We start from the raw sequence: 24,816 nt of genomic DNA on the forward strand, positions 1-24,816 counted from the left end.
CTCTATTAACCTGAATTCTATTTCCTGCAGCTACTTGGCAACTGAAAGAGATCATGTCCTTCCACTTCTTACAGGTTCCTTGCATTCTACACCACCCTCAGTGATGTGGTGGGGAAACTCCTTTAAAGCTTCCATATGTTACATTGCCGTGGTGTAATTTCGAAAAGTGTCACGTTAGTCAAGCATTACAATTCCTAGTTGTCACAACACGGTTCCGCGTGTGCCTGTACCTTGCAGGTGTACCGACAAAGCTGTTTTAATTAGCAGCAGCTCTGTGCTTTATTGCATGCTCCTGGTTCTATGCTGGGAATGTAAGAGGCGTTTTTATAAAATAAATTGACACCCACTAATGTGTCTGTTTTATAAGTTTGGAATTTTTTATACTGATTATTCCTAAAGTGGAAAACATCTGGGCCTGGCATTTAAAATCTGGTTTTGTTTGCCTGAACTCTTTGGAACGACAGTAATAGGCTAGAGATCTGAAGCTTTTTGATGCCAGTTCAGGTGATAAAACCTTTGTTTCAGGGGCGCAAGTTTTTCCTGTTTACGTGTTTATCATATGCTGTTTCAGGCCTTGCGAGATGAACTGGAAAACCGCTCGAACCAAGTGCGATGCGCAGAGAAGAAGTTGCAGCACAGGGAGCTGGAGGCCCAGGAGCAGGTACGCCCCCCACCCCCCTCCGCCCGCGGGCTTGTGTGTTTCTCCACAGCGGGAGCCGATGTGTTTCCTGTTTCCACTGGGGTGTTTGGCTGCACGTAACAGAATGCCCCGCTCCTGGCTGGCAGAGACAACAAAGAGATTTATTACCTCACAAAACCAGAGGCTGTAGGTAGGGCAGGCCTCGGGCCTTGGCTCCCTCTATAACATTCTTGTGGCTCTTCCCCTGGGTTGACTTCATCCTAAAAGCAGTGCCAAGGCCTCTCATGATTCCCAGCAATATCCAGAGGCAGAAGCGGACTGTCTGCCTCTAGGGACCCTTCTGAAGAGTAAGACCTTTCCCAACAGCCCCTACACACATACCCCTAGCTTCTCATTGGCCAGGACAGGTCACATGCTCTGCCTGGCACATCCAATCCCTGGCAAGAGGACTGAGGGGACCCATACCAGCCTAGACCAGCCGGGATCTCCGGGATCTGTGTGGGAGAGGGAGGATAACCTGAACAGGAAGTGGGGAGAGGGATGTTGGGTCCACAGCCAGCAAGCAGTGTGTGTTGTGTCATCATATTCGAATGGAGAGACAGAAATCACATTTTCTTTTGAACTGAATTTTCTCCTCTCTCTCCATTATATTAATAAAATAAATCAAATTTAACCAGAATAATCTGGCTATGATGATAGCTATTGACCTATTTCATTTTCAAATGGCAGGATTCTTTTTATTCAATTCTTCTGGATATAGTGAGTTATTCTTTGTGGTAATTTTGACAACTTAAGTGAAAAAGGCAGCAATGTATTGAGAGCTCAGGAGTCTCAGTGGGACCTTTATAAATGCATGTCCTCAGCTCTTGGGTGCAGCATTTTTCACATTCTCCAAGGTGCCACCACGCCTCATGCACATTACCTGTCGTCTCATAGTGCAGTCAGTGCAGGAATGTCCGGTTAGTCATCCTGACCCTGTGGGGAGAGTAAACACTGAAGTAAGGCTAATAGGCAATGTTTGTCATCTTGGGAGGTGTCTACAAACAGGACCTCGAGGCAGGGGACTGCACAGAATGGTAGACGGAAGCATCCCATAGGTGCTGAGTATTCATACCAATGAACTGACGGCTTCATAATTCCCTCCTACTCTCTCACATACACCCAGCATAACATACATGCCATGTAATATGTATAGATCACGTGTATGATATGCATGAATATACAAATATAAGTATTACAGAGGGCCTGTCATACAGTCAACAATAGAATCGCAAAACAAGATAATACTAGAATACAAAATTAATAACTATACTTTATCAAAGGCCTACAAAATAACAGATGCTATACAAGAAACGTTATACATGTTAGTTCATGTATCCTGACAACAACCATGTAAGGCCAGCGTTATCATCCCCATGTCACAGAAGCTGTAAAACCCGGAGGGGTTGAGTAACCCGCTCAAGGTCATAGAACTAGTAGAGAGCACGGTGGATTCAAACCCACGTTAATCTGAATGCCAAACCTCTGCTCCTTTGATGACATGTTTTAAGTTACATTTCTAGTTCATAAAAAAGCTGCATAACAGACTCAGGGCAAGTAGGTGTATTAAGGACGGCAGGGAAACAAACATCCCGTGCCAGCATTAACCCTCCACGGGCAGAGAGCAGCAAAGAGCAGAGGAAATGAACGCAGAGCAGACAGGGCCCAGGTGCAAACAGCTCCTTGGATGGCTGTGGTGTGAGCGCCATGGCACAGGCTTCCTTCGCTGAGGCCGCTGGGCTCCACCTCTGTCTCGGATGCTTGTAACTGAAGAAGTCAAGCTTCCTGAAAGCAGGAACAGTGCTCCCTGGAGGCCTGGCTTCTCCAGTTTGTGATAAAATATGACTTAAGGTAACACTTTGTTGACATCGCTCTAATTCATGGCAGAACTTCACACGGAAAACTCCATCGTGTGCTGAGAGGAGGGAAATGAAGAAATCCCAAATGAACAACGGGGCAGGATTCAGGAACCACTTCGGTCTCTTTTCATTGACTTCTTTTTGATCATCAAAGTTGCTTTCATCTTTGCAGTGACAATAGCTTTTTAGACTATTTCTTACACTAATTCCTGATATCTTCTATTGGGCTCCAAGTTTACCAAAGAAACGTCAGGAAATACCCGTGGGTAAAGCGGCAGAGTTCATAGTCTTTGCAACCATGACATGTTGGGTCCTTTCCACAAGATCCTAGGCTGTAGCTGGAAGAAAATGCCAGTTGCTTCAGCAAAACCGAAGAGCAAATGATGGGCACTTGATAAATACTACTCATTCGGAATTTAATTCACCTTCTATCTTTATCTAAATTTGACCTCTGCCCCCTTTCAGTTTGTGACACTAATAATTAGAAGTATTGTGTTGTACATTCTTAGGGTCCACTTCTCTATGAGCTTACTCAGACAGTTAAAATCTTTTTTAAGTTTTTTAAAGATTTGTGCATTTATTTATTTATTTTGTTATTGTTGTTAATCCTCACCCAAGGATATTTTCCCATTGATTTTTAGAGAGAGTGGAAGGAGAGGGGAGAGACAGAGAGAGGGGGAAACATCGATGTGAGAGAGAGACACATCAGTTGGTTGCCTCCCGCACCTTGCCGGTACAAGAGGCCGGAATAGAGCCTACAACCAAGGTATGTGCCCTTACCAGAATCTAACCTAGGACCCTTCAGTCTGCAAGATGATGCTCTATCCACTGAGCCAAACCAGCCAGGGCAAATAGTTAAAATCTTGAAAGTGTTGAATATGATTGTCTGTTTTGCATGTCAAAGCAAGGGTAGTCCCAGTCACTGGCCTGACATCAGCCAACCAAATGACTGAAACGTGTGCAGATCAGCTTCTCAAAACTTCTCTTCCTTTTCAACCACATATTATCCTGGTACTAGTTGCAGAAAGAGTCAGAATTGGAACTGGCAAGATTACAAAGGGCAGTTTCCTGGGCTGCTTTTTTTAACTCGCTCACTTAGAAAAAGAAAAGAAAAAGCTTAAACTGTTGCTGTTTTTCATTTAGGAAAAATTCCTATGTTTTGATTCTATAAAAACAAAAAATGAATGAGGCATTTTAAAAGTTGTGTTTTTAATTAAAAACAAAAAGCTGCTTCTCATCAGGTCTCGATGGGTGGTATCCTTGCTGCCCACCCCTTGCCTCGGTGCCATCAACGCTCCTAACTCCTCCCCTGGCAGGTCAGTCAGCACCGCGCCCAGAGGAGGCTTGCTCATCGTAGCTACGGAGGGTTAATTTGCTCCTTATGCAGGTTCAAGATAAGCCAAATAAAATTAGGAAACACTAACTCTCTATCTAAGCCAGCCTTCCAGAAACACCAACTTATCTTGTAATTCATAAATAGTAAAGTCATTAGAAATCATCGTTATTTTTAGCCATACCAGGAGTTAATAATTTCTGATTCCAGATAAGATCCGAGCAAGAATCCCATAATTGGAGCAAACCAGGGGAGGTCAGAGCTCTGGCCCAGCTTCCTCCTTGTGCAAGGAAACTGAGTCATCAGGAAAAGATGCGAGCCCTCACAGCAGGCGCGGTCCAGGGAAGGACCGCTGCCGCCCGGCGCATGTGGGCCGCTCGCTCCCGGCCACAACACTTCCCATTGGAAGGAGCTACGTAACATGGGTACATGCTGTGTATCGCTCGGTTCAGGGATGTGTACAACTGACCCTCACTTTCCTGAGTAAACAGTGTGTCATCATGCTCAATGAGACTAAGTAATTTGCCGACACGGGACAATATTATAGAAAAGACAGGGAAGAAAAGAAACAGTTTAAAAATCCACTTGGTATTAACACGGTACAAAGTTTACACTTGTCACGAAGGCACTGAGCAACGTCAGATTGCGACCTAATATAATGTGGATAGCAGTGTACACACCGCAGATGCTCTGGGTGGAAGTAGGTATCTTAAGGTTGAAAGTATTAATGGCTTTGATTACATCAGTCGCTCAGTTTCCCAAATTATTTTAGATAAATTAGTGAGAAAAGACAGTGAGCCAGAGATGTCCTAATAAATGAGCACAGCGCTGTGCATTTCCCAACAGGGTCCCACTGTCTTCCCTCAGCTCGTGGCGGCACATGGTAGGTGCTGAGATGACAGAGATGAGTGGGTTGGAGAGGAGTTTACAGTTTAGTAGCACAGAGGAGACCCGTATACAGTGTAGACTCCACACATGGAGTTTGAGGGAGGTTCTTATTCTTCTAAATGGCTCAGAGGCTCAGCATCACAAATGCGGAAAGAACACAGCATTAGTCCTGTGTCCATCCTGCCTGCCCCCTGTGAGGAAGGACGAGGAGGACCTGCAGCTGGTCAGAGCTCAGGTCCCGTGGCCCAGGCAGGGCTTGGCGCTCGCTGACACATGTTGTTTCAAAAGCCTGCGGCCCTCAAGAGAACCGGGTCCTTCTGGGCGGTCCGAGGCGGGCAGTGCCCCTGCCAGCCTTCTCAGGGCCCACCAGGCCTTGTTGCTCGGGCAGCGACTGGAGGGCCTCTGCCTTCTGGCCAGTGTTATTAGCAGCCAGCTGCTTTGGTTGTGCCTCTTACCTGGTGTGTCCAGGTGTTAAGGGTCTGGACTGTGCAGCCATAAGTAACCCATAAGTTGTCTTAAAATATATAGCAAAAAGCCAGCCATACTCAACATTCAATCACATCTTTGCTGCAACCTACTTTATATTTCAGGCCTGGACACATTCATTACTTTCAGAGAGAATCTAGCGAGCAAAGACAGCCTCAGAGGTAATCGTGTGTATTTGGGGAGGGGGCAGAGGTTGTCCCAGAGCCAGTTAGCAGAACCCAAGGCAGGGGCTGGGGCAGGAGAGGCTGCAGGACAAGGGAGATCCAGTGGGGATGACTGCTGGTGCTCAGGCCACTTTGTCCCTGCTGGTCATTGGGCAAGCACTGCACTGCTCCAGTACCAGGTCCCTAAAACGCCAGTGCTCAGACCTTCCCACAGGGTGGATGTGGACATCAAAACGAGGTCACGTGTGTGAGATACTTCAGAAACTATCAACACAGTGCAGAGGAGTGTGCGTGGCTATCACTACTCACAGGAGAGGGCACGCAACTAGGCATTAACAGAGAGGAAGGACATTGGAACAGAGCGAGAGGAGACATGGTTGAAAGGTAACTTCACTCATGTCGTCCATTATAAAAACAAAAGAGCAAGCCTGCCTTACTGTCTGCTGTGTTCCGAGCACCGCGCATGGCCACTGGCGACCAGTCTCAATGCAATACTGAGGGCTCAGTGCCTGGTCAGGAAGCGGTCGTCAGCATTGAGGCTTTTTCTTCTCTTTGACTGGGCAGCATTACTGGCCGTGTTTATACTTTAGAAAGATGAATATGGCAGCAGAAGATGAACAAGTGATGAAAGAGACCAACCCAGCGGGTGTGGCTCTGCAGGTCACATCACCAGCCCAGGGACATCAGGAGGCGTGAACGGGACAGGCAGACTCCTTTTATTGCTTCACTCTGTTGCGCTTCACAGATGTGTTTTTTTACAAACTGAGGGCATAACCCTCCACCAGCAAAGATGACGGCTCGCTTTATTGTGATACTGTCTTTATTGCGGGCGTCTGGAACTGAACCCACATTCTCTCTAAGGTGTTCCTTTCTTGTCAAAGGGAGTATAAAGAAAGGAATAGATGTGAAGACTCACTTAAAATTCACAAAGATATAGAGGGCAAAAGGAAGGAACATGTCGAAAATAACACGCATGTTTGAGCTGATGAGCTGGTGTGCAGTGGACAAGGGCAGCACTGGTTTTTAGATGTCGAATCGGAGACGTTAGGCAGGACCTTCATTCGGAGACACTAGTGAAAAGCTGACTCCAGAGCTCAAGAAGGAGCCCTAGAAACGTGAACATGTCTGGGTCGTCTCCTGGGGGACAGACCAGAAGCCTCGGGTGTGGCCAACATTGACAAGGAAGAGCAGAGATAAGAGGGCCACAGACAGACCCCTGGCAGGACCACGCTCATGGGACCAGAGAGAGCGGGAGGCACTGACAAGGACTTCAAAGGAATGAATGGTCAGGGAGATAAGAGCAGAGCCAGAGAATTTGTCAGAAAACCATAGACTAGAGTTTTCTACTCGACAGGAAGCTCTGAAGGAAAGAAAGGGCCTGTCTCTCCTCTTCATGGCGTCCACCAGCACATGTTGGCTTGGACGCCTCTGCTCAGGGGGAAAGCCTTTGCTGCCCTGAGGCTCCTCCTCGATGACCTTGCCCACCCAAGATCTTGCCCACCCGTGTCCCTCTTTCAGCTGAGCTCCTGAAGTATCTCTGTGACCTCTACAAAAGGTTTCCCATCAGACTCTCGAGAGAGATGTATGCTCTTTGAGGGTGTGGTGCTAGGCTGGCACTGTCATACATATCCTTATATCCAGCATTTAGCCTAGTGCCTGGCCCACGTGGTATAGGAGGAAGGGAGGGAGGAATGGAGGGAGGGAGGGAGGGAGGGAAGGAGGGAGGGAGGGAAGGAGGGAGGGAGGGAGGGAGGAAGACTGGCTGCATCACATGCTAAGGGAGTTTAAGGACAAGGACTAGCAAAGGCCACCGAACTTGTGTAATTACAGCTCCTTGTATTGCGCCTCCTAAATATATCCTAAATAGACTTTTTCTAAGTATACTATTGATTAGGCTTTTATTAAAATAAATATGGTAGGTATTCTTTTATCATTTTCATCTGGGGTGAGGAGGATCCTTGAGCCTTCTCGTGGCTTATCTATGCTCCTAGACATCATCGCACCAAAGGGCTTGTACCCCAGGGGAACTAAGAGAAGCCACAAAGCCAGCACCCTGCCCAAGAAACCACCTTTCCTCTTTTTCCCCTCAGTAGTTTTTCCAGCTTTATTGAGGTATAATTGACAGATAGACTTGTAACCATTAAAATGCACAATGTGATGAGTTGATAACACATGTGGAATGATTGCCACAATTAAGTTAATTACACATGCATCAGCTCACTTAATTCCTTTTCTGTAGGTGGTGCGAACACGAAATCTACTCGCTTAGCAAATGTCAAGTGCGCAACAGGGTATTACTGACTATAGTCCCCATGTGAGCCTTAGATTCCAGGACCGTCTTGTAACTGGAAGTTTGTGCCCTGGACCAACGTCTCCCCATGTCCCCCACCTCCACCCCTGGCCACCACTACGCTACTCTGTTTCTATGAGTTTGACTTTTTTCTTTTTTTTGTTTTAATCCCACCGAAGAGTGAGATCCTCCTCCTCTGTCAGGCTTATTTCTCTGTGAGTCATGTCCTCTGGGTTCATCCACGCTAGGCAGATGCCGTCCGGCCCACCATGCTGCTCCGCTGCAGCAGGGCAGGTGCTCCTTCCACATCTCCTCCATCGCAGGCCCAGAGGCAGCACAGCGCGGACACCAACAAGGCCCTTTATTTTCTCTGCAGATCACTCAGCATCCTGCTGCTTCTTCCCAGCTGCCTGGTTTAAGAATAAAATGTGGTCCCTTCGGTATCGGTAGCTGTTGGGAAACTAGAATCTCTGAAGTGCCTTGGCTCCGTCTGCCTGTTGAACCATTACCACTGTTAGCATTTGTATTCCCAAAGAATGCCTTCGCCTCGCACAATGCCCAGTGATCTATCAGGGAGTGACACGGGTTTGAGGAGAACCAGCATCAGTATACTTAAAGTGCTCATTGGACAGCGTTGCTTATCTTTACCCTCATCAAGAGGGACCAAGATGCTGTGTAGACAGAAAATCAATTAAGCAATAATCGTGACAATTGTTGAAAGGAAGAATTCATCTTTTACAGATTTCCAAGGCTTTAATTTCCATTTTCCATAAAGGATTTTAAAACTTCACAGTCTTAGCTGCTGTTGACTAATGCATCTGCAGAGAAATCCATTTAAAAGTACTAACAGCTCAAAACTATGTTTTATCCCAACACACATTATGAAAACAGGAATAATCATTGCAACAGAAATATAACTCAAAGACTTTTATTGACTTTTCATGTTTAATGGTTATTACTCTGGCTTGTTTCAAGTAATTTTAATAACCACAGTTTATTTACAAAATTCAGACTAATTCTTTTGTTCCCATGCCAACAAAATACATTTGTTCCCAGACAGCTGGTATGAGGCATCATTCTAAAATCTGAGTCGTTAGGAGGATGCAACCACATTTAATTTTGGCCACATTTTACTGTCAATGAGAGTTGGAACACTCGCCTGTATTCTGGAAAGCACTGAAAGCACGGTGTCAGGGACAAGAGTGTTTTTATTAAAATATGCATCTCATCCAAGTGTTCCTTATAGATCAGTTAGTCCAGGTGATTTTAGTGGCAAATCAAGTTAGACATTTGTACCCCAAACCGTCACTTAAAACTTGCACGATGATCACAGGGCCATTTTTAAAGGATAACAAAGCAGCTCCTCTGAGGTGGATATGCTGTGAGTTTCTTCATTGCTTTTTTGAGATTCTCTTTGTTTTGATCATCCCTGGGCTTGTTGTGCTGGGAGGAGAGGAGGCGGGTCCCAGAAGCAACGCTGCGTGTTTTTAATCTGCACTTCGCTGACATATCAAATCCAAGCGTCAGCAAAGCACCACTGTGCCATTGCATTTTCTACGTTATTCAGTGGCTCTTCGTCCAGGCCAGGCAGTGAACACTGGGGGTACCGGGTGGGGTGGGGCCACAGGGCTGCACAGGGCTGTTGGGGTCCAGCCTGCTAATGCCCGCCCGGGGCTGGAGCCCATCTTTACTCCTACAGGGAAGTGATGCGATGCAATTTCTCACTTCTTTTGGTTTGATTTTTTTTTATAGTGTTGGCTTTCATTTTAGTCTTTTTCAAAATTATTTTTGTAATCCAAAATGATTTCATACAAATGACTTACTCCAAGTCAGTAAATTGTGGAGACAATTTTTTAAAAAGCAGGACAAAAGCTCAACACCACGTTGTGTTCTGTGCACCTTGACAGCAGGTGGACAAGCAGCATATCAAGCACAGACCTGGGCCCGCAGATGGTCTCCCGGGAAGATGAAGAGCAGATTCCGTCCCCGGGGAATGTCCTGGCAGGGCTTACTTTCCTGGCAGCCACTAAGCATGGAATTCATGGGGTTGAGTGAACAGCTGGAAGGAGGAAGTAGAAGGAGAGATAAACACAGAGCTGGTGAAAGAGGGTGGGGCGAGGCAGCATGGTTACAAGGGAGAAATGCTTGATGACTAACTAGTTAGTGTGCTGGTCAGGTTCGGAGAAGAGTATCCAATGTTCTAAGATGCCTTTTCTTAGATTCCTTTTATACTATAGTCCTGCCAGGAAATATTTCCTTTTCCTGTTGAGAAAGGACTATTTTCAGGTAGAAGCAACTGATCTTGTTTATGTCAAACAAATGACAAAGCAGAGGTATTTTCGAGGCACCCGACATATATCAGTTTAAATTAGTAATAAAGAAAGAAATGTGATTTTTTTTTAATACAAAGGAAAATTCTGAAGTTTAAAAAGCTAATTGAGCCCTGGCTGGTTTGGCTCAGTGGATAGAGCGTCAGCCTGCGGACCAAAGGGTCGCAGGTTCGATTCCGGTCAACGGCATGTACCTTGGTTGCGGGCACATCCCCAGTAGGAGATGTGCAGGAGGCAGCTGATTGATGTTTCTCGCTCATCAATGTTTCTAACTCTCTGTCCCTCTCCCTTCCTCTCTGTAAAAAATCAATAAAATGTATTAAAAAAAAAAAAAAAAGCTAATTGAATGACCCTGGCCAGTGTGGCTCCTTTGGTTGGGTGACCGACATCCCGTGCACGGAAAGGTTGCTGGTTCCCAGTCAGGGCATGTGCCGGGGTTGCAGCTTGATCCCCGGTAGGGGGCGTGCAGGAGGCAGTCCGTGGATGTTTCGCTCTCACAGCAATGTTTGTGGCTGACATGTAGAAATACAATTGACATTTGTACAGGTTCCCTTTATCACAGTAAGGAAGTTTCTATTATTATCAAATCTTTTTAAAATTACAAATGGACGTTCAACTTTATTAAATGTCTTTTTTTCCATTTTGAGATAATAATATGACTGTCCTTTTTTTTCTGCTAATGCAGAGAACTTCACTGACTGACTTTTAACAGTAACTCAACTTGCATTTCTGGAATGGGCCCCATTTGTTCTTGATGACTTATCCGTTTTTAGCTTTATGCTAGATTTTAGTTTGTTGATATTTTGTGTAGGATTTTTACATCAGTGTTTATGAATGAGATTGGCCTAAAATTTTGTTTTATTTTAATGTTCTCACTGAATTTTGTTATCAAAGTTTGCTGACCTCTGTTTTCTGGAATCCTTTGTGTGATATTGATAATATTTCATCTTTAAAATGTTTGGTAGATGAGGCTACCTGGGCCTAGAGTTTTCTTTGTTGGAAAATTTTTCAATTAATTAGACTAAGTTTTCTTTAGTGATTATTGTATTCAGATTTTCTATTTTAACTTCTGCCTAATTCTCTCTCTTCTCTTTTTGGGGCTATAATTATATGTATCTTAGACCTCCTAGCTATGTTCCCTACGTTCTGCATGTATTCTGGGCACATATGTTCTTTTATCCAGCTTCTAGTTTATGATTCTCTTCTTAGCTGTATCTCATCTGATATTAAACCGATTTTTGGTTTTGGTTATTATATTTTCCAGAGCTGTATTTTCTACATAACTCCTTTTTAGTTTCCTAGTCTGTGCCAAAGTTCACAACATTTTTCTTATTTTGTTTTACATATTTATCTTGGTATTCTCAAAATCTGGGTCTGATAACCATTATCTAGAGTTCACATGCATCTTATCTCCTTATCTTGTTTCTCTTGGCTTTTGGTCGTATTGCCTTGCTTTCATATTGTGACTCTGACTATTTGTGATTGAGTGCCAGATACCCTATGTGGAACCTTACAGAAGTACTTGAGACCTACGATAATGCTCACTTTCCAGGGAGGGTTTACATTTGCTTCCAGGTAGGCAGGTGGTGGCACTTGCCGTCTCAAGTGACCTTCGTCCCCTCTCAGGGGATGAAGATGATTCAAAGTCGACTTCAGTTCTAGAGAGGGCTGGTCTGTGTCCAGCTCACTCCTACTCCTCGGGTGTGGCCCTTTGGGATCCACCCAAAGCCTGGGATTTTACCAGACACGCCCCTTTAGCGAGTCCTGCACTGCGGTTTGTGTCTCCTTGGCTTTTTTGTGTGAGGCTGTTAAGAGATCTGTTCGGTTTCTCAGCCTCTCACCAACCACTCTAGAATTGGCAAAAGCCCTGTGTAAAAATGTCTCCCAGTGCCAGACTCACAAGCTGTCTTAATTTCTGACATCTCTCACATCTGAGCAACATGTCTTCCCTGCCTTGCTAGTTCCACACTTCATAGCAGACTTGGGAGAGAATTCTCTGAGCTTCTATTACTAGAAGTGAAAATACAATATTTGCATTTCTGTGAATTGCTTGATCACGTTCATTGCTAATTTTTTTAATTGATTTTGTTCTAACTTAATCTATTGACACTTATTTTATTAGAGATTCTGTTTATTAATGATTTATTAGTTAAATAAGTTGCAAATACTTTCCCCCAGTTGCTTATCTTTTAACGCCTATATTCAATATTTTCCTTTTTTGGGAATTATTTTTCTTTATGGTTTCTCAGCTTGCTAAGGAAGGTCCTGTCTATCCCAAGATTATAAAATATATTCTTTTATTTTCTTCTAGTACTTTTAAGAATTTTTTTTTTTACGCATTTAACTCTTTAACCCACCTCAGATTTATTGTTGTATACTACATAGGGTAAGGATTGTGGTAGACAGAATATCTCCCAGGAATCTTGGTTCTCTAATCCCTGGGATCTGTGAATATGTGCATCACATGGCAGAAAGAGACTTTGCAGGTATACTAGTAATTAAACTTAGTGATCAATGACCTTAACGTCGAGAGGTTATCTCAGATTATTGGGGTAGTGAGCCCCACCTAAACAGAGGGCTGCTTAAGGGCAGAGAACTTTCTCTGGCTGGAGACAGAATAGATGTGGCTGAAGGGCGGTCAGAGATTCCAAGAGTGAGAAGGATTGCTGATTTAAAGTGGGAGGGGACTCTATGGGGAGGATGCAGGAGGCCTTGCAGGGCTGAGAGAGGCTCCCACTGACAGCCAGCAAGGTAATGGGGCCATCAGTCCTATAACCAGAACTGAATTTCACCCACAACCTGAACGAACTCGAGGGCAAAGTCTCCCCTAGAGCCTCCAGGTAAGTCTAGGCCAGCCAACGCCTTGGTTTTGGTCTTGTGGTACCAACGCATTGGGGCTCAATGTCATAACAGCTTTGAAAGGGAAGAGAAATTAGTCATTCAAATAATAGGCAGTAGTAATAGAGTTTCTCTTAATACCAAGCAAAGCCAACCTGGTTCATGATTTTGGTGAAGAGAGAAGGGCCAGCTGCTCCTCTCCCCAAATGTTATGTTTCCCCTACCTACTTGCTGAAAACTGAAATTATGGGGATGGAGGTGAAGGGTCAGGTTTCAGGGGCCAGAACTTTATTTTTCAACTAGTGACTTATTAGTGCAAGTTATTCCTCAAAATGTTCACCCATCAGAGTCTTTACCAAAAGAAAGTTCTGCTAGGCGAATGTGGTGAGAAATGTGGAAATATTGGGCACCAGAATGGACTGCAGAGGAGGGCAAGTTGTGTGTGTGTGTGTGTGTGTGTGTGTGTGGAGGGGGGCTTGGGAGGAGGAGCGGGAAAAGGAGAGACCAGGAGAAAAGCATCACTAGACGTTTGGCATGGGGCTGGCCTGATGGTCCAAAATAGCCCGTCCAAACCTGTCTTGGCTGAGAGGGTGGTACCACCTCCTACAAATCAGTAGCACTGAGCTGCGAGAAGAGAACTCATTCCATTTTGACAAAACTGGAGAGGAAGGCAGCCTCTCTCCTTCATACCAGGAGAGCAGGGAAGGGAGCTCTACCTTGTGTGGCTGTAGAGAGCGCTTGGATTCCCTTTCCGCTGGCGTAATCCCGGGATATTGCTCCCCAAGAGCCACATGCAGTCAGGTGGTTTTAGAGTTTTCTCGGCCTTTGTGGTTATGAATTATATAGACTTCCAGTGCTTTAACTACAAACAGAGGATTTTCCCAGTGGGGGAGTGGAGTTATGAAGAAAAATGCTGAAATACAAGTCACTGGGGTAAGAAATTCTCTTGGATGTGGGTGGGGAGTTCCTGACTGGGAGCCCAGGGCTTACCATGCATTGGAGCAGCTCAGCATACCTGCGGGGCCCTGGGGAAGAGTCCAAGAACTACGGAGATGTTCTTGACATGTGAATTGTGTACAAGCTAAAAACAAAATGAAGAATAACCCCTGGCCCTGCCATTTAGTTTATTGAAATGGAGTGACTCCCCTAAGAGTCGGGTCCCAGGTTTTGGCCCACTCGGGACAGTGGCTGCGTCCCTGGTGGTTAGAGGCTCAAGATATTCATGGCCCGGATGGGCGCTGCGAGGGCTTCACCATTGGGTGCTTTGTTCTCCGTGGTTCTCCAAGTTACTTATCCTCGGCAAACAAATATTACAAACTGATCTTAACCCTGTTTCCACTTTTTTGCTAACTAAGTGCATGACATTTAAAATATACCTGCTAATGTTTAGTCTCTGTGAGACTCCTCTCAAAATACTTTCTTTTTTCTGCATGAGAGTAGGAATGTTTTTTAAATACATATCCTTAATATAAAAACTCTAGAGGTAAAACAGAAAGGATTATAGGATTTGGGAGTTTGGGGGAGGGGAGTGAATTGATTTTTCTGTTATTTTGTTTGGTTGAGTGGGATTTTATTTATCTTTGGGACAGCAGGATGGGACCAGAGCTGTAGTCAATCCTATAACATAGACCGACTCAGAAATACCACGTTCTCCCTCACCAACCTCGCCCTGAAGTTGTGATTGCTCTCTGTAATTCACTGGGTCTCTACATTCGGTTCCCTGGACATTTTCCCAAGCTTGTTCAACCATTAGCCTTCTGGACTTCTGGGTTTAAGTACTGTCAGATCAGATTTAAGTCATGTGGTAAGGCTTGGTAGGTCCATCAATGTCCTCAATTTAAGAAGCATTATAGAGGTCACGACATTGCTACAAAGAAGGTGGCACTAATCCCTCACTTTATAAAAGGGAACGCTGTGGTATGCATTACAGCGAAGGCACCAGCCCCACCAGCCCCGAGCCCGCGCCAGCCATGTGCTCATTTCCTCTGCGCTGTGTACTTCCAGGGACGGGGAGCACAAAACCAGATGTAAGCTATTTTTCAAATACTCCTCTGACTTAGCATTAAATTTCCCTTAGACCAGATGCCAGTGTTTAAATAATATCCTGAAGGATCCAAAGAGAAGGAATTACTCATCGTGTTTCATTCATATAAAATCTGAAATAAAGGGGAGAGAAGTACAAAGAAACCCAAGTACCTTGACTGTGCCTGGCTGGAATCGACTCATCGGAAAGGGATATCGCCTCACGAAAGCTCAGAAGTGAAGGCCTCTCTCTTTCTTTAATTATCAATTAGTGCATTTTAGTAAAAAAAAGCAGGCCATTCTAACTTCTCTGGCGCAGCAGTATGGTTCTGTTTTCAGGAGATTGGGCAACACTGGCTCTCAAGCGGCTCTGTGCTTCCATCACTGCCATTCGCCTACTTGACGGATTTGTACCTTGCTCTCCACAATTAGCGCTTTGCTGGCTGCGTCAATTAAGACAGCAAGTAACGCAAGCCCTGGTCTCTGAGGCGGGTATTTGCTGCAGTGCCCCCACAGCATTACCCAGAGCTTTGCCAAGCACGCACACCGCTGGTCCTGAGTCACCCAGAGCCCGGCATGGGCCCACCAGCAGCGATATGGGCTCTGGGTGTGCAGGTCTCTTGTAAGAAAGAAGTTGCGTGCAAAAGGCACCCACACAATGTGAAACAGGCCAGTACAAGGTTTTCCCGCAGGGAGAAGGTCCTCGGAGGTGAAATGGCATGACTTTGTAGTTGGCCCTACCAGAGTAGTGTGGTGTGTATGGTTGTCAGTTACTTTCTGCAGCAGCAGGAGATAGCAGGTGGTGGGAGCACCCCAAGCTGGCTGGCCCAGGGGACCCCACAATGTGAGGTGCTGGTGTGTAAAGCTAGGTGAAGTCAGCACGGGTGTTCGTGCGGGACGCATGCATTGGAGGTGGGGAGGCTCTCTGAGCGACCAGAGTTGTCGTGCAGGTGACAGTGAGGAGGTAGGCAGGCAATTGGGGCAGATGTCAGGGTGAACGATCCCGTCCAGCCGGTAGGGTGCGGCTGCTTAAATCGTGGCCATCATTACGTCGCTGGCTCATTAGTTGGGCCAGCTCACCGGGGCAAAGTCAGGGCCCTTGGCAGGGAATCTCAGCCAGGGTCAAATAACCCATTAGAAAGAACTGGTTGAAACTCACACTGGTTTACACAAGAACAATTTTTTGGTTCATGTAACTGAGAAGTAGTATTGGCTTCAAGGGAGGCTTAATCCAATTACTCAAATTATGTGCCCGAAAGCCAGTTTTCCATCTCTCTGTTTTTGCTCTTTCCTTATTATTGGCGCCATTCCTGCAAGTTATGCCCTTGTGTTGCAAGATGACGGCTAGCAGTTCCGGGGCGGTGTTTCAGGCTCTGATCAGCAGAAAAGGGAAAGTTCCCCTCCACTGGAGCTCCTGCAGGAGTCCTGGGCTCCTATTTCACTGGCCCGAACTCTGTCTAGCAGGACCTGGAGCAGGAGGCAGGGAGAAGGCTGGTCATGCACCTGAACTGGGTGAGTAAAACAAACCCTGGCAGGGTCTACAGTAGTCAGAGAAAGCTGGCTGTCTCCACTGCTGGCCTCGGCTGCCAGTGTGCCTCCTGTCCTTACCTCCTGTGTCAGCAGTGTGTTAGGGCTGGGTTTGCAAACATAAAGACCACTGAGTGACACAAGCAGAGTGGGGTGGAGAAGGTTTCTAGTGAGTTCTAGAAGTTATGAAAATTGAGGTGGTATTATGGGCTGAATACTTGTTTGCCCCAAATCCATATGTTGAAGCCCTAAGCCCAGTGCGATGCTGTTCTGAGAAGGGGCCTTTGGATGTGATTAGGTCGTGAGGGTGGAGTCCTCGTGATGGAATTAGTGCCCTTATAAGAAGGGATCTTGTTTCTCTCCATCATGTGAGGTTACAACAGGAAGGTGGCTGTCTGCAAGTCAGGAGGAGAGCTCTCACCAGAATCTGAGCCTGTGACAGCCACCCTGACCTTGGACTTCCTGCCTCCAGAACTTGGAGCAATAAGCGTCTGTGGCTTAAGTCACCCAGTCAGTGTATTTTGCTGTAGCAGCCCGAGCTATGACAGGTGGGAACCAGGAAGCCAAAGATGTCGAGATATGTGTCCATGAGGACATTGAGTTGATAGCGTCAGCAGGATTGAGACAAGACTGCTGGAAACCTTGACATGATCTGTCTACCTGCAATCTATAGCCATTTCATCACGAAATGTGTTGTTTCTACCTCCAAAATGCCCTTTAGCTCCACTCATCTCCATCCTCCCCACTGTCATCTCTGTTTGAACCCTCATTGCCTCGTGTTTGGATGAAATGGTCTCTGTCTAGCTGGCCTACCTGCCTCTCATCTCTCAGTTATCTTCCTTAGAAACGTATGTATCCCTGACATCACGCTTTCCTCTGCAGAAGAATCCCACTGGCTCCCACTCACTGCAGACCCCCGCAGTTTTCTGTAGCCTGGACTGTCTGTCGGTATTACTTCCACACACCCCACCATCTCCATCAGGTGTCAGCTGGGGCTCTTGACACCCACACCAGCCACTCAATGTTGCCTTGGCCTTTTTCTCTGAACCTGCAATGTCCTTTCACCAGGTCTCTGTGCAACCTCCTGCTGTTCACCTCTGGGAGCACAATCAGCATCTCCCCTCTCCTGAGAGCTTCCCACACAATCCACGACAGAAAGATGATCTTTCCCCACATTTCTATTACACTTATACTCAGTTTCCCCGTGGCTGCAGGTGTGATGTTTGTGGGCTAACTTTGCTTCCAAACGAAGTCGTAAACTCCTTGGTGAAAAGGTTTAATGTCTTCTTCATGTTTCGCAGAGCAGACTAAGTTGTTAAGCTACTGGGGGCTCAGCATTGATGGGGAGAGGTGAGGCGGGAACTACTGTGCAGAATGCGTGCATCCAGCTTTGTGCATCCTATGGGCATCCCTGAGGCTGCTGCACCAAGCCCAGCCGTTTCCCACCTAGCCACCCACCCGGTCCACCATCTGATTGGCTTAGAAGAGTTTAAATTAAAAAGTTGAGGTTGATCCAGAAATCCTGAGATGGTAGTTGAAAGGCCTGTATGCCTAGGACTAGCCACCTTATGCAATCCTTAGGCAGGCTCACTGACCACCCCACCTCCTGCCAGACTTCTGACGTTTACTACACATGATCCAGAAACACAGGTGAGCTGTACCATGAGGAGATCGAATTTGAAGTCTCAGACAAGTCTTCCCAAAGTTCCACTCCATCAAACAATTGCTTCGCCTTAAGGGACATTTAAAGTCTATATTAACCTAATTTCACAAGACAACAACCCTTGTATTTCCAAGGTCATTGGACATGACAAAGGTCACATAAGCCAATTTTAGGACAGGGAGTTGGGTATTTAAAATCTTCCTAAGGCCAAGAGGAAGCAAGATTAATTTTTTCAAAGCTGAACAAAATGCTAGCATAATGCAAGATAAAATAGTATTTTTATCCCAAAACTCTTAGGCTTTCCTCTGCCAACATCAGTTTTTATTTTTATTTTATTTTTTTCCAAATTTACTAGCATTTTAAAAACTGAATTCACTTCCACCAAATAACATGATAGTGTAACAGGTTACATTTGTGAAACATTCATTTTACCACCCACTAGCATTTCTCCCAAAGAAACTAACATAAACTAATAGAAGATCTGTTACTCTTTCCTACCCATTAGCTAGCATAAAAATCTTCTTTCTATCCCTGATTTTCTTGATTAATTACACCTTCTAGTGGAATCTTTTATTTATTTATTTTTTATTGTGATGAAAAACATATACAATTTTCTCAATGTTATCTTCGATAGGGGTTTAATCTCCAAAATTTACAGGGAGCTCATACTACTTAACAAAAGGAAGATAAACAATCCAATCAAAAAAATGGGCAAAGGACCTAAATAGACACTTTTCAAAAGAGGACACTCAGAAGGCCAAGAGACATATGAAAACATGCTCAAAGTCACTAATCATTCGCGAGATGCAAATCAAAATGACAATAAGGTTCCATCTCCCACCTGTCAGAATAGCTATCATCAACAAACTGCATGTGCTGGCGAGGATGTGGAGAAAAAGGAGCCCTCGTGCACTGCTGGTGGGAATGCACACTGGTGCAGCCACTATGGAAGACAGTATGGAGTTTCCTCAACGTCAGTTTTAAATGCATGAGACAGAGAAGGCATGAAGCTGCTATGGAGCCCTGTGTTACCCACCTGGGCTACACAGAAGGATCCCTCTGAAGCAGCCTCCAATGGTTGGAAATCAATACAAACAAACCATCTAGAATTCGATCTGAATTAGAAAAGACACCCTTTCTATTTGTTTTCCCTTATAAATGAGGGAGTTGAACTTTTCACCATAATGTTTACCTTGTGGGCCAAGAAATATGAAGAATGACATTAGTTTACTACCTGTACACAATGTTCTCATGTTAAGTAGTGAGTTTTCCTATTACTGAAGTAAAGAAGAAAGCTGTCCCGAGAGGGAGGGTCCCACAGCCCTCAGCCACCTTTATTTTTCTCTCTCTTTTTACTCTCTACCAGGAATTCTTTGCAGACACCATCAGAATATATTTCTATATTTCAGTCAACTTTTAATACTAAAGAAATGTCTCCAACTGAAAGAACAAAAATCTTTCTGCTCTTTATTTGACCTTTGTTGGTTTGATGTGTTTTAAGAAAGTTCTGGGCAACCATTTTATAAAGAATGCACACAGACATTCCTGGAGGGCATGCGGTGAAAATAATAGTGAAAGAAAGATTCGCAGTTCTCCCCTTGGTGGGCCTGACATCCCGTTGCTCTCCCCACACAGTTTATTAAGGGCATGTTGAGTTTGTCTGTGTTAAGGACAGTGTACTTAAGTTTTTGAAAGGTACTTGAACTATTTCTAACAGAAATTTTACTTTCATCTATGGCCAAGCGGACCTAGCCGTGTTAATATTTATTCCCAGTTTATCTGATTGGTAGAAGTAGGAACCCCAATCTCTCTTAAAAGACAAAGTGCACCACTCCCTGGCCCCGTGTCTCATTTGACCTAGAGCAGCTGTAGCTCTGGGTGGGTGAGCCCAGTGTCACGTGGTCAGGTATGTCCCACTTCACACACCCTCCAGCCTGCTGACGAAGGTGGAAACAATGCCTTCATGGTGGCAAAAACAATCCGTGAAATGTTTTCAAACTTCAACTAAATAATGATGTACTCTTTATAAATAGCATTGCTCTCTAGTAAAACATGCAACCTACCCTCTGGGGACCCACAGTCCAATAGGACAAAACAGTATGTAAATAAATAATTATGCCGAAACCGGTTTGGCTCAGTGGATAGAGCGTTAGCCTGCGGACTGAAGGGTCCCGGGTTCGATTCCTGTCAAGGGCATGTACCTGGGTTGCGGGCACATCCCCAGTAGGAGATGTGCAGGAGGCAGCTGATCGATGTTTCTCTCTCATCGATGTTTCTAGCTCTCTATCTCTCTCCCTTCCTCTGTAAAAACTCAATAAAATATAAATAAATAAATAAATAAATAAATAAATAAATAAATAATTATAATATTGTGTGATAATGAAACAAAAGCAGAGGCTTTGGGGTAATTAGCTGTGTGACTGTGGGTGAGATAGGAACCACACTAGGCTGATTTTTTCATATATAAATATCCATAAAAGCCTCTCATAGAGTTGGTGGGAAGATTAAATGAAATGTAATACATGGAAGGGTGCGGTTGGGTGCCTAATGCATAGAAAACACACAGTAAATGTCCGTCGTTGATGGTGGTGATCGTCAGATGCATGAGACCCCAAGGCATCTTAGAGGAGGGCGTGGTTACCTTGACTGGAAGGCTGAGGCCTGGAGAGGTGCTGCCTGAGGAAGTGACCGGTGCTCCAGCTGGTCAGGCTGGGAAAGGTCTGCAGGGGGCACAGCCCAGCCTGTGCAAAGGCATGAGGCCTCGCGGGAAATGCAGGTCATTACAGGAGCACAAGGTGTCCTGGAAAGTCAGACTCGGATCCGATAAGAAGGTTCTTAGATGATCTGTGCCTAAGAGATTGTCTGTAATTCATAGGTTTAAACACTCATTGACGTGTGTTCACGATGGAGGAGTGGGGAGGGCAAGATGATCTGGTCTGCGTGTTAGAGCAATGGCAACAGTGGAGAGAACCCCGGGAAGCCCCGCTGGGGGAAGTCAGAGCCCTTGAGCTTTCCCCTTGTCTTCAGGCTAAAGCACGACCTTGAAAGTCCTAGCCACCCAGTCTCCACCTGCCTCACTCAGCCCCTGCCCACCACATCTGATCCCTTGATAGTCCCTCAGCATCTTACACACGTTCACCTGTACGTCTCCTCCCTCTTACAGGGGTGGGCAAACTTTTTGACTCGAGGGCCACAATGGGTTCTTAAACTGGACCGGAGGGCCGGAACAAAAGCATGGATGGAGTGTCTGTGTGAACTAATATAAATTCAAAGTAAACATCATTACATAAAAGGGTACGGTCTTTTTTTTTTTTTTTTTTAGTTTTATTCATTTCAAACGGGCCGGATCCGGCCCGCGGGCCGTAGTTTGCCCACAGCTGGTCTAGAAAGTACCTATTCATTCTGCAAGAGCCAAATAGGGTTCCATGTCTCCACACAGACTTCCATTATCCCTCGAGGAGTTATCAGGCTCCCCTGTTCCCTTCCTTGGCCTATTATACTCCAGTTGTGTGTTTATGTAGCTCCTTTTCTCACGTAAAAAGCATAAAGCTCCAAAGAACAGAAACCACTTCACCCTCACTTTGCTCTTCCACACGGAGCTTTGCAGAGTCATCATTCCTGGGTGTTGGTGGGAGACAGATCCTCCGTCGTCCTGCAGAAATCCTACGTGAAGTCGTCGGGTAACTGCATGCTCCCTCACTTTTAATTGAATGAAGGTCCCTTATCTCTGCTGTGTAAAGGTGAACAGCTCCTGAATTTAGTCAGTGACTGTTCACAGTGGTGTTTAGAAGTTTTCTGCTCTGAGTTGTAGGGTCTCTGTTCCCATTTGCTGGGAGGTAGGGAGATCCATGCACAAAATCGTCATCAGTGTTAACTGGAGCCGTCTAAGTCAGTCCCGGGTGCAATATCAGGACAATGACCGCCTTTGTATTCCTGTCTTGCGTTGTGTGCAGAATGCCATATCTGTCAAGAAGGGTTTGCTCCAACATAAGGAGGTAATTGGTGTTTGAGGGGAGATTTCACTTGTTTATTATGGCTGAGCTGGAGCATGCAGAAAGAATGAGCAGTCATCGCTGCCTCATTTGAAAGATGCTCTCCAACCAGGTCAGAAATCTCTGACTAAAGCAGGTGTTTGAATGATATTTAACTGAAGATTAGACGTAGATACAACATATCAGCCAACTAATTCCACCTTAAACTCTCCTCACTTGTAGCATTGCTGCCCACCCAAATCTCGTGACTAATTCCCAATGTAGGAAGCTCCACGCGGTGATGACAGGCAAGGTGACGATGGAGTGGTCTTGTCTCCATCCGTGTCTGCAGCAGCTGACACCTCACTGCTCCCCTTCTCCGTGAGCCCCAAGGCCACGCTCCCACTCTCTGGTCTTCCCCCCACCTCTCGGCTCTTCCCCATCTTCCCCTGGTTCTGCTGCGTCTCCTGTGTCCTAAATGTGGAGCCCCTTGTGGGTCTTTTGCTCCTGGGAAATCCTGTTCCCTCCCTCCCCCTTGAGAGCTCTTCCCTTCCTAGGGCTTCCATTTCCGGTTCAATCTCCAGGCCTGGCTTGTCTCAGATGCCCAGGCCTATATTTCCTCATGAATGTCTCCCAGCCCCTCAAACTAAGTGACTGCCAACCAGAATCATGTCTTTTCCCCCATCCACATACAGACCAGCTCCCTAGACCATCACCCTGTCTCTACAGTAACATCCCTTTTCTGGTATGTGGCTGAAGGCATCCATGCTCACTGAACTCATCTCTCGCTTTTCTTTTCTACAAGGCAGTTGTTAGCTTCCCCTATACAGCCTTCCCTAGCGCTCACCTTAGAACCAGAGCTCCTCCCTCTCCTCCATCACTCCAGCCACTCTGCTGCCCTGGATCGCCTCTCCTGCGACTTCTTTATAACATTTTCGGGTTAATCCTGCCCCTCCACTCCCCACCCCCCAGCCACAGGTGGGCATGGGGCAGGTCAGAGGTCAGGTTTCAGGCCTGGTTCTAGCATTGTTCACCGTGCGCTGTTTCCTCATCTATGAAACATGATGCTATCTAGCTCCCAAATTTTCTCTAAGCCTTAAACAGAATCTTGATAGTATGTGGACGATTATATCGGAGTCCCTTAATACAGTGCCTGGCATAGGTCTGTTTCTAAGTGCTGGTTTCTCTTTACTTTCTCTGTTTCCTGCTACATTATATTACTTTTGTTGGCAGAATTGTTCCTGCCCTCCATGATTTCATGGTGCCACCTACCTGTTCAACCATGGACTCATTCAGCCGTTACCTCATTGAGACAGTGTTTACTGAGCATTTACTTCAGTGCACAAAGAGGAAATATACCATGGACTCCAGCCTCAGGGAATACCAGGCTCCTTCCCAAGTCCTCTGGATCTTTCTAACAAAGTCTGTTAGGCTCCCAGTCTCGGGTTCCCTGTAGTTGGAGTTGGGATCTGGTGCTGACACCTCTACCTCTCAGGAAGTCTGCAGGGCTGACACCCTCTCTCTGAAAGGAAAAAGGTCGGGCACTGTAAGCAAAGGTGAAACTCACCCTGCCCTCCCTCCCCGGTGTTTTCCCCAAACCCTTTCTGAGATGGAGCTTACAGAGTAAGCGGGCAAGATGCTTGCCTCTGACATGGAGACTCGGCCCGCCGAGTCTCCATGCTCTTCAACATGGACCTCCCAGGTGCCCCATTCAGCCTGCCTCACCCCTTCCCCGGAGTTGCTGCACGGCTCATAGCCCTTTAAGACTGACTTTGCTTGATGGAAGGAAGTGTCCATAGTATATATCAACCTAAGTGAAGAAAAATATTAGGAATGGTCTTATTAGGAGGAAAAACAGTAGAAATAGTAACCAAAAGTATGTATTCTCGTGAGAAGGGAGCTGGCATTTAATTTCAGGAAAATAAGACAGGCATGACTCATTTCCTATGGCAACCCTATAAAGACAGTCAGATAGTGAGTAAGGGGAGAAACATAGAGGAGGGAACAGCCAGGATGGAACACACCCCCTCCTCCGGGGTAAATCTCTGAGATCACTTTTGATCTCGGCAGCCTGCAGGCCCTGGGGTTCGCCTCTGATTTTCCCAGCTTTGAAGCTGGCCTGCTTATTAATAGCCACCGCGATGACAGAATCTGCTCTTTGTATTTAGGAGGAGGTTTTGTGATTGGTTTACTCGAGACACTGAAGATCCTGTCATCTTAAGACAAAGACTGACTTAACACCAACACTCGTGTGCTCTGAGGCTTGGGCTCATTCATTCACTCAGCACGTGTATTGAGCTGCAACCCCATGCCAGGCACCATGCTCAGGGCAGGTCTGCAGCAGTCAGCCAAGCAGACGGTCCCGACCTGGGCCTCGCCCTGTGCAGGCTCAGCCAGCGTTCTGGAAAGGGCGAGACAGCGAAGGTTTCAGGCTTCAGGCCACAGGGTCTCGGTCAGGACCACTCAGCTCTGCTCGGTCATGCCGAAGCAGCCACAGCTAATCTGTTAACAAATGAGCATGGCCGAGTCCCAGTAAGACTTTATTTACAAAAACAGGCAATGGGCCAATTTGGTCGCAGGCCCAAATTCTCCGACCACTGTGTATCCACCTGAGGGATATAGTCCATGCTGTTCAATTAGGACCGTTTTGGTTGTAAGGACAGAAAATCCAATTGGAACTGACAAATCTAAGGACGGGCTGACTTCAGGTGCAGCTCGCTAGGGGCCCAGGTTTCTCTCTAGTTCCCAGCGCGCCCTCTGCACTGG

General features: G+C 45.9%; 1 protein-coding gene across 4 annotated transcripts in view; it reads left to right on the forward strand.

Moving 5' to 3' along the window:
* CEP112 (centrosomal protein 112) overlaps window positions 1–24,816 on the forward strand; it is a 298,077-nt gene that overhangs the window by 260,980 nt on the left and 12,281 nt on the right. For all 4 annotated transcript variants that reach the window (XM_059670060.1, XM_059670062.1, XM_059670063.1 and 1 more), the window contains one exon: window positions 572–661. In XM_059670060.1, coding sequence (XP_059526043.1) covers window positions 572–661 — 90 coding nt within the window. The remainder of the gene's footprint in view (window positions 1–571; window positions 662–24,816) is intronic.

This window comes from Myotis daubentonii, chromosome 16 (genome assembly GCF_963259705.1).
Source record: "Myotis daubentonii chromosome 16, mMyoDau2.1, whole genome shotgun sequence".
NCBI lineage: Eukaryota > Metazoa > Chordata > Mammalia > Chiroptera > Vespertilionidae > Myotis > Myotis daubentonii.